Raw genomic sequence first — 10,897 nt, 5'->3', positions numbered from 1 at the left:
AATATTTCCATTCCTTTTCCAGATTCAAACCAGAGACAAGTATTTTTGATAAATTCTAATTTTTATTAAATTATAAATTTTTTAATCAAAAAGAAAAATGCAGACCAAGAAAAACCTGAGAATACAAGGACTAGACTGCAAAGCCATGAAGAACGCCATGACGTGTTACAAAGATTCTGAAACATAAATTATTAGCTGTTTTCATTACATTTACATTTCAATAACTTTACTATGAGTTATTATTCATTTAATTTTAAGTCCCAAATTCACAACTATTGCCACATTAAATTAAAGCTTCCTGCTCATGATACCAAGCATCTTATTGATGCCAAATTTTAGTAATGGTTTTACGCCAATCCATGCAGAAAAATAAGATAATGCAAGAGTCTGATGAGGACCATTGATGCACAGATAATATACACACACTGGCCAAAAGAACTAAAGAAATTAAAAAAAAAAAAAAAACCTACAAACAGACATCAAGAAAACTGGGTTATTACTAAACAGCTCTCAACTATTAACACCCAAGTTCCTTAAATAAATTTCTCAACAGAGACATATTAAACATTTTAATTTCTATCCTTCCCATACCCTTTCCCACCCCAGCTCCCAAAATACACTACTAGGGATGAGTATAATGTTATGTGGGCAGAAATTTACAGATAACCATTTCAACCTTGAGCATGGAGCTGAAGACATTTTTATTTAAACTTCAGTTACTGTGCACTGTCCATCAGGCCTTCTAGATCTGACACTCACTGTTCCAGCCCCTGCTACTGATCGATCAGAAACTGATCTATCAGCTACTGTCTGGTTGGCATTAGGAACCAAAAGTCTCTGTTGGGTCAAGGAGTGCTGTGCAACAATCGCAGATACATCCTCACTATCGCTACTGGCATCTGACTCAGTTTCTTCAATGGAGGTGTCTGGTACCCTGCCTGAAGATGGTGATTCATGATCTTCTTCTCCTTCCCCCCTATGACTCCTTTCTGCTATGCTGTCTCCACTCAGTTGTAAGTGAGCAAAAGAGTCTTCCAGAGAAGTGCCTGCATCAGGGGATGGTGTTGCAGGGCTGGTTAACTGACCATCTACTGATGTTAGGGGCCTTACAGAAGACACTGGCGGCTGAACAGAAGCTCCACTCTGTGCTGATATGCTGTCCGCTCCATCGGCAGAGCTCTCTCTTGCTAGGTTTACAGCATTCGAGTCACAGTCCAGCCTAAGTCCAGCTACTCCCTTCTTTGGTATATCTATTATGTCTCGCTTAATCTTCCTGCGACGTCCATGTTCATTTCTCCTATATTGAACCATATTTTCAAGATCAGCAACATATAGAAACCCAGCAATTAACATTTCAGTGTTCTTTTTACCTTTGGAAAAAGCATCTTCCAGTTCTCTACTAGTACGCTCATCATACTGCCACCACCCATTTCTTCCTTCATAATACCATGCGTATTCACCATTTCCTCTACTTGCTGCCTTGAGTTCTTCTGGTGACAACAATGTTGGCTTGTCAAGGAAGTCCTCAGGAATTTCTTGTCGACAAAGGGCACATCGCTTTCCAAGCCATGAGGCTCCTTTTACACACAGATAGCAGAAAACATGCTTACAGGGCAGACTGACTGGGTGAACACAAGTTTGCAGACAAATGGCACATTCAGGAACAGTTAGAGAAGGTGCAGTATTAGAACAGGACTCGTTCGCTTTCCTGTTGGTAGGAAGCATATTTATTGAGTGATCAATTTCACCACAGCCAGCCATCCTAAGAAATAAGAAAAAAAAATATTGAAACCATATTTAAACTTTTCCATTATCTTCAGCAATTCATAAAATATTTAATAAGTACCTGTTATATGCAAGCCATATAGCATACTATGAGACAAAAATAAAAACAGAAAACTAATTTTGTATCAAGTTTTTACTTGAAGGGGGCAATGAGTCACACAAATACTAACCAAAAAAATAAAGCCAAGTTGTAGCTTTTAAATATACCATATCTACCCAGAGAATCAGAGACCCAATGCAAATTTAAAAAAAATTTACAACCTATTCCAGACTGACTTTACAACTGGTTTGAAAGTCAGAGAAACAGAAAATAGCTAAAAAGTAATTTGAATTACAGACAGCAATAATTTTATACCCAAGATACTGCTAGCAATTTTGCAAATTTTGCCCTGTATTAGTATATATTTGGCACTTCACAAGCAGGCCATGTAAAATTAAGACTAAAGCTGAAATCTAGAACTTCCCTGTCCCTGTTGCATATCTAAAAATGTTGCTTTAATCAGTCACTTCTCATACCTAACAATTTCTTCTCTGCAAAGATTATCTTCTAATGGCATTTTATTGTGATTGCCTTTTTTGTTGTTGTTTCTTTTGAAACCACATGTTTTTCTTACTGTATACTTTGGGGGGGGGGGTTGTGTATGGTAATGGTACTGGGGATCTAACCCAAGAGCATTATACTTACAAGCTACACCCTTAGCCCTATGTTTTACTTTTTATTTTGAAACATGGTCTTGCTAAGTTGCTGAGGATGACGATTCTCCTGTCTCAGCCTCCCAAATACTGGGATTATGACCACATCCAGCTTACTATATGCTTTTGAGATAATCTCATTTATGCTTATGGTTTCATTTATTATATATAAGTGACACAAAATTGGCATCACTAGATCAGACCTCTCCATTCATTATGGACCTATATTTCTAATTACCTATTTTATATCTAGGACATTGGAAGATACAAAACAACTCATGATCTGCTTCATGCTTACTCCCTAAAATAGCCCTCAAAGGGTCACCACTATCTATCTGCTTATCCAAACCAAACATCCAGCTTAGAAGCTGCTCTTCTCCTATCCCTCTCCATCTAAATCATTAGGTTGTATCAATTCTATCTGCTAAATACCTCCTGAATCCACCCACTATCAATCTCTACCCTTCCCTAGCCATCAAACAATTGTTAATTACTGCATATACCTCTATATTGGTTCAGCCACAGTCTTGATAAGGTTGATTTTTAGGATAAAGGCCAAAATATCTAAAAGGACCTATGATGCTCTGTATGGTCTGAACTTACCTCCCACAGTAGCCACATTTCATATCAAACTTCCCCTTGGTCAGGGTTCCAGCCACACTGGCTACTCCCTCCAATAATAAACTTTCTCTATAAGGAACCATCACTCTCTTCTCACCTCCTGCCTTTCACACCCCTTGATAGGCTACTACCCATCTCTAATCCCACTTGAGAAAGCCTCCATGATGAAAATCTTATCACCCTAATAACTTATTGCAATGTGGCATTTATTTGTGATTTTTTTGTTAACATCAGTCTTCCCCATAAGACGATATATGTTTTATAAGGTCAGGGAATAGACACTTTGGGTTCATCTCTGTATTTCTATATAGGACTTGGCAATTATCTGCTAAGAAAAAGTGTATTTTTTCAAACAATAAAATGAATACATCATTATATCAGAAAATACTTACTGAGACCCCATTTTAAAATACAGAATTAAAAAATAGAGATAATAGTATAGACTGGAGACAGAATGCCCCTGGGTTCAATTCTCAGTACCGAAAAAAAAAAAAAAAAGAAAAATGAGAGAGAGAAAAGAAAAAAAAAATAGAACATTAACTTTAGAAAAAGAAACTAAAGTGACCTTGATGAACAGTGAAAGAAACAGAACATGTGAAATTTCTTAAATAAAAGTTTACTGGTTAAATAAAAAGATGACTAAGGCACATGCCTAATGTGTTAAGTAAGGAAACATGTAAGCAGATAATCACTATGCAGTAATCAAAATATGTTACAATACTTACTAAAAATAACGATGAGAGATGAGTAGACATAGTTTAGAAACTTTGGGTGATGGGGGGGGGGTGGCGCTGAGCGGTGGATGAGAGACCAGGCCAAGACATGCAAGGCACTGAATCATATGCACAATGAAAGAGTAAGAGATGGCGCTGCCAAGGTATTCAGTATCCAAATCATGAAAACCTTATTGCACTTACTAAAGAAACATCTGATTTGATTTTTATACTACAGTAATTGAAAACCATAGATATTTTTAAAGGGAATAGTGATAAGAGAGAAATAAAGGTAAAGATCTGAGATTAGAAACCATTAGTTAATGCTTTAATGAGTGACAAAATCTTTGTACCAGGTTAATTAAAAGGTTCTCATAAACTTTCATTCCTTGAAATTTAGGCCAAAGAAATGTTTCAATGAAATGCCTGAAAATCTTTGAGATTTCCATATGTATTTTAATCTCCAATTAAGAAAAAGAAAGCAATTTGTTTATAAGTAATAGGAAAAATGTTTCTATTTATGATTCTGTTCATAAGACAAAATGAAAAAATGAGCTGATGTTCATCACCACTTCCAAAAATTAGCAACATCTTATAAATTTTAATTAGGAAAAAATATAAGTCTGGTAAAATATAAAGATATCTGACATGTCACTTGGGCCAATGTTATACTTTCAAATACGTAGTTCCAAGCCCATTATATATAAGTAAAATTGATTCAGAATATCAGTTTTCCATCAGATGCAGCTGGCTTACATATAGAAAATAAAGTTAACCAAAAACATCTGTTTAATGTGTTCAATATTTTGTATGACTCTACCCTTCCACATACAAATAAAACTAAACAATTATTAAATGAAAAAAGCAATTACGACCATGTCAGGGGAAGTCACAAACTGCAAAAACAATGTACTTGGAAAGGCAAACAATTCTGTTTGGTCAGATATTTTGATTCCTTCATCTCAATAAAGTACACTGAATAAATTTCATCAGAAAACAGACACTGAACAGCTAATGGTGCATTATTTATATGAAGCACTCAAGAGCAAATTTTAAATTCTGATTATCTTTAGCCCAGATAACTAAAGACTTTAGATTTTTATTACCATTCCAATCTATCCTTCAGTTTCTATGTTACATAATTTTAATGTTTTTCACATAGGTGGAAGGCCAAACATTTATGCATGTAAATAAGTAGTGCTTGATCTCTATTCTAAACAATAGGTAAGCAAAGATATGATTGGACTAACTAAAAAGCATCCCCACTTCCCTTTTTATAAAGCACAGATTTAGGTGACACTAACCAAAGAGGTATTCATTCCCTAAGAAGTGTTTTGCGAAACTCAAGAAACCATTTCAAAAGGGGGGAATTTAGTCCTAGTTACTAAATCAATAACTTAATACTCAGAAATTTGTGGTCAAATTAGTCTAACTCTACTAAGGAGCATAATAAATAAAAGCATTCACTTGCAAAGCCTTTATTACAAACTAAGTTTATTATAACTTTTAAACACAAATTCGGCTGGGTGTGGTGGCACACGCTTGAAATCCCCGCACTTGGGAGGCAGAGACAGGAGGATCAGGCAGGTTCTAAGCCAGCCTCTCTGGCTTAAGAGAACCTGTTTCCAAATAAAAATATAAAAATAGGTCTGGGAGTGTACCCCGGAGGTAGAAGGGGTTCCAGGAACCCCAGTACCACACACACAAAATAAAATAAAATAATAAAATAAACATAAATTCCATTCTTATTCTCCTACTAAAAACGTAAACTATTTCTGTAATGCAGAACGTGTCTATTAATACTAGTAAGTCTTCTCTTAAGAAGATAAACTACAAAGGGGTATAGGCAGAATTGGTAGAAATTTCCAAGGACTCAAAGATTATGCTGAACCTTTTTGAAGACATTTAGTTAAAACAAAGGTAGAATTATCACAAAGGTGAAAAGCCTTTTAGCACATGCAGTATAGAACTTCTTAGCTAACAATAAAATCTCCAAATATTAAAACTAGACTTTAAGTCTGGGCTCAGAATTCAATTACTAACATATTAAGATTAAGGTAACATCACCTATTTAATGTGGAACCTATTATAAAAGATTTCTTTTTTCCCAAAATGTTGACTTTTTTTTCTTGAGATACTGGGGATGGAACTCAGGGGCATTCTACCTCCTAGCTACACCCCCAGCCCTAGTTTTTTTATCCTTTATTTTGAAACAGGGTCTCACTGAGTTGCAAAGGGCTTCACTAAGTAGCTGAGGCTGTCTGTGAACTGTGAACTGTGATCCTCCTGTCTCAGCTTCCTGAATGCTGGGATTACAAACATGCGCCACCACACCCAGCAACTTTAAAGACAAAAATTCTTCAGATCTTTGCTTTTTTGGAATAGAGAGTTTGACGTTTAATACAAGTTTAAAATATAACATTTTTGGAGTACTGGAGATTGAACTAGGGGTACTCTATTCTGAGTTATACCTCCAGCTCCCTCCCCCTTTTTGGTGGTACTGGGGGTAGAACCCAGGGGCTTTTCTACTTCCAGGTAATACTCCCAGACCTATCTTATAGTTTATTTGGAAACAGGGTCTCACTAAATTGCTGAGAGCCTCACTCAGAATCTGTGCTATCCTCCTGTTTCAGCCTCCCATCCAGCTCCTTTTTTTGTGTTTTGAAACTTTAAAATTTAAATAACAATAACCATCTTCAAATCCTTAAGACAAAAATTCTTCACTTCTCATATTTCAATGTCTTGTAAATGGTGGGTGTTTAACAGAGCCTGGGTGTTTGTTGATATGAACAAAATGACTATAATTTATGGATTGTGTAATATGTACACTGTTTGAAGCCCTTTACATTTAATGCTCACATTATCCTATAAAATAGTTAATTATTTTTCTTATTTTACATGTGAAGGAATTGAGGTACAGGAAGCTCATGCGATGTGGCCAAGGCCACTAACTCACAGTTAATGAATAACAGGCAGCTTCAAATCCAGGGGATCTGACTTATAGTTTGCACTCTTAACTGCCACAGTCTGCTTCCAAAACTATGCTATCCAATTATATGAATTTTTAAAAAGATACAGTTCAATGAGAAATTTCACAGGCTGATTAATGAAGGTATGAAATTTATATTACTTGCCTGAAAAGCAATTTGATACTTTCAACATTTCCCTATGTCTCTTTCAACTTTGAACTAAGGAAAAAAGTGTTACAGAATCTAATATGCCCATGGCACTAGAAAGGAAATACAGATCATAATACTTCCCATCAAAGCATGGAGAAAGATAAGTTCATAAACACATGCCTTATTGGTTTTATGACACATGCAGCAAATACCAGGGAATTCAATGGAAGAAATGGTTGCTGGCAGTGAGATGCTATAAAGATCTTTTCGTATGTATGTATGTATGTATGTATGTATGTATGTATGTATAATAATCCAAAAGGCACTGACTTTCAAGACCACCGATACACCTCCATACTAAAAGAGAATCAGGTAAAATCTTGGCTCTGCTAAGTATGACTTAGGCCAATTATAAACTTGACAAAAGGTAGGAATTACTGAACCCTAGGTCTAGGTTAGGATCTATAGGAACCTGAATTTTAAGTGCCCCAGAATTATTCTCAGAAAAGCTTAGTAAAAAAACCACTTATCTAGGTAAGTGACTTTATCTATTTTTCATCAGTGAGCTCATGATCATGCACAGTAATGAAACCCAATGTAACTAAAGTAAAACAACTCATAAGCACCTGGTAATACAGTAGGTGTATTACCTACTAACACACTTGAATGATGGCAAGTTGGGTAACATTCATCTTAATTTGACAGAACTATGAAGTTCATCCTGGGAAATGTTACTGTTTCATCAGTAACAGAATGAATCTTGCTGAATACAAGCAAGATCAAGGTAGCCTAACACTGTACTCATATATTACTCAGGAACTAAGTAATAGAAAAACAATAAAACTGCAAATCAGAATGAATCAATATGAAAATAATCATGCATTAGTATTTTTTTCCTTTGAAGTAATTTATGTATGGTATGAAGAGATTCCTTAGACTGAGTAAAACAAATTTTTATTAAGTACAGTTTCTAGAAGTTTCTCTTATTTATAAAAGGTAATATTGTCTGCTTAACCTGGTCATTTGAGTAAATTACTGTAGTAGACTAGAGCCCCTAGAGATCTCTCCAGTTTTTCTGACTTTTATGAGCAAGTTTCTGTCTTTAGTTTGTCTAGAGATTTTTTCCCCATGAGAATACTTTAGAAAACCTCATTAATGAGAAATTAATGCAAAGAATATAGCTAAATTTAACATGAGCATCTATAGATGAATATAAAGTACTCATTTGGTCATTTGGTTTAATTAAAACTGAGTATGACAGATATTTGATTGGTTTTTATTTTATACTAATTAACTGCAGCTCTGAAAAACCATGATGCTACACTTACATTTCTATTATAGATCCCACAGATGCCTGCCACAAAAATAAAACATCATCTTCACCAGTGGTCAGTCAGCTTGCAGTATTTTCCCTTCCACTGCTGGTTCATTCTTTGTGCTGTAAAAGACAAAAATTTCAACATTAACTTCTCAACTATATATGATCCTTTAACAAAACTTAGCGCAAATTTTACTTTAACAGTTAAAGGCAAAAACAAAACAAAACTAAAGACAAAAATGCCTGGTTCTATCACTGCTATTCAACATTACTTGAAGTTCTAATAGAACAATTTGACTGGAAAAAAAATAGTTGGTAAGAAAGAAAAATAAGTATCTAGATTTGTTCATTGAATAAAAATATCTCTATTCTCCATAAATAGAAAATCCCAAAGAATCCTTAAGAAAGTAAATCAAAAGTTCAGCCAAGTTGCAGATTACAAATCTAATGCACACATAACAAAATTTGCTGTGTTTCTATATATTACTAGAAGTCAACAATCCAAAATGGGAATGAAGGAAACAATTCCATTTATAATAGCCTCAAAAGGAAAAAAAAATTAGAAGGAACCAACTTAAGAAAGGATATAAAAGGCTAGAACTATAAAATGTACTAAAATAAATAAAAAAGAGCTACATAGGTAAAAAGACAAGCAGTATTTGTGGCTTGGAAGGCTTATTTTAAGATGACCAATACTAGCCAAAGCGATCTGTAGATTCAACATAATTCCTGTCAAAATTCCAATAATGTTTTTTGTAGAAATGAAAAAGCCAATGCTCAAATTCATACAAAATCAGAAGGAGCCCCAGAGAGCCAAAATAATCTTCAAAAAGAAGAAAAAAGCCAGGGTATGTTGTCACACACCTGTAATCCCAGTACTTGACAGATTCAATGAGGGCCTGTGGTAACATAGTGTGACCAGTTCAAAATAAAAAATAAGGCTAGTGGTGTAGCTGAGAAGTAAAATACCCCTGGGTCTAATCCCCAGTACAAGGAAGAAAAAAAATAAAAAAAGAGAAAGAAGGCAGGGGTTGACTTGAATAACTCTTACTTCCCAATGTCAAAACTTGTCAGGCCTATTGTAATTAAGATAGTATGAGAGGAGCAGAAGGGTATAATACATCAATGGAATGAAACAGAACATGGAAATAAACTCATATATCCTTAGCCATTTAATTTTTCAAAAAGTGATCAACTCCATTCAATGAGGAAAGAATATTCTTTTCAACAAATGTTGGAACAGCTGGGCTTCCACGTGCAAAAAAATAAAGTTGTATTCCTTCCTTCACATTATACACAAAGATTAACTCAAAATAGATGAATGATTTAAATCTGAGAAGGAAAAGCCTTAAATCATATAAGAAAGCAAGGATCAAATCTTCATGATCTTGGAATTGGCAGTGGATTCCTACATATGAAACCAAAAGGATGAGTGGGAAAGATAGAAACATATAAATTAGGTTTTATCAAAATAAAAATTTTTGTGCATCAAAGAACATTGTCAAGAATTAAATAACCTGTAGCATAGAATAAAATTTTTAAACATTTATTTATGTTCAGAAATTAAAATTGCTACAATTCAATAAAAGAAAAACAATTAAAAATAAAAGACTTGGGGGGACTGGTGAGTTGGCCCAGATCACCCTCCCCCCTCATGCCATTTTGGCATGGGGCTGTAACTATTTTCTGTATTTCTGTTTTAAATAAACTTCTTTAAATCTTCAAAAAATAAAAATAAAAGACTTGGATTTCCTGCTACTTATATGCATATATATGCCAAAGTTTGTAATTTTTAAACCAAATTTCTCTCAAGATGTCTATTGTCCAACAAATAGAGGCACTATCCAGAATACCATCTCAGACATTAATCTTTCTTCTTAGTATTTCCTGCTTGCACTTTACCATGCCTATACAACAGACATATCATACTACATAGAACTTAAAGTCAAACAAACATGGTAACTAAAGAGAGAGCTAAACTCATAGTAAGTACAAGGTAAGACACACTTGAATCTTGTCTTTCAGTTTGGTGTGTGTCTCAATACTGTAGGTATCTACCTCATTAAGATATCTAAGATTCTAGTGTTTAAAGATAAATATTTAGAGCCAGGCGTGGTGGCGCACACTTGTAATCCTAGCACTTGGGAGGAGGCTAAGACAGGAGGATTGCACAGGTTCGAAGCCAGCCTCAGCTACTTACTGAGACCCTGTTCTGAAATAAAATATAAAATAGGTCTGGGAGTATAGCCTGGAGGTAGAAAAAACCCTGGGTTCCACCCCCAATACCCCCACAACACACACAAGATAAATATTTGTAATATATGTGGTCTCTATATACAAGCCAACATAACTCATCAATGTTTAACAGAATAAACAAGAATCAGTTTCAAAACCAGAGAACTTTAAAGAATTATTACTAAGCAAGGATTCTTAGTAACTTGGATTTTCATTTTGTTTTGACTCTAAATGATACAGATTCCTCTATTCTGACTTTCCTTGCAACCCTTTCACTTTGTCCACAAGTTGCCTACCACGTCAATAGTGTCACAGTAGACTCTATTACCTTCCGACCTATAGCCTCCTCAAAACAGAATCAGCCCATTTAATCACAAACTCTCGGCAGGTCAAAAGTCATTCTACTGTTCTAA

At 34.9% G+C, this 10,897-nt stretch overlaps 1 protein-coding gene across 1 annotated transcript; it reads right to left on the bottom strand.

The window, feature by feature from the left end:
• Window positions 1-705: 705 nt before the first annotated feature.
• RNF146 (ring finger protein 146) lies at window positions 706-1,761 on the bottom strand (the record flags this gene model as incomplete). The annotated part of the gene is made up of 1 exon (XM_080700686.1): window positions 706-1,761. The coding sequence occupies one exon, from the start codon at window positions 1,759-1,761 to the stop codon at window positions 706-708; it is 1,056 nt and encodes a 351-aa protein (XP_080556812.1).
• Between the last annotated feature and the right edge of the window lie 9,136 nt (window positions 1,762-10,897).

This window comes from Muscardinus avellanarius (assembly GCF_963383645.1).
Source record: "Muscardinus avellanarius genome assembly, chromosome: 8".
Lineage (NCBI taxonomy): Eukaryota > Metazoa > Chordata > Mammalia > Rodentia > Gliridae > Muscardinus > Muscardinus avellanarius.
This window is presented reverse-complemented; position numbering and strand designations above follow the sequence as displayed.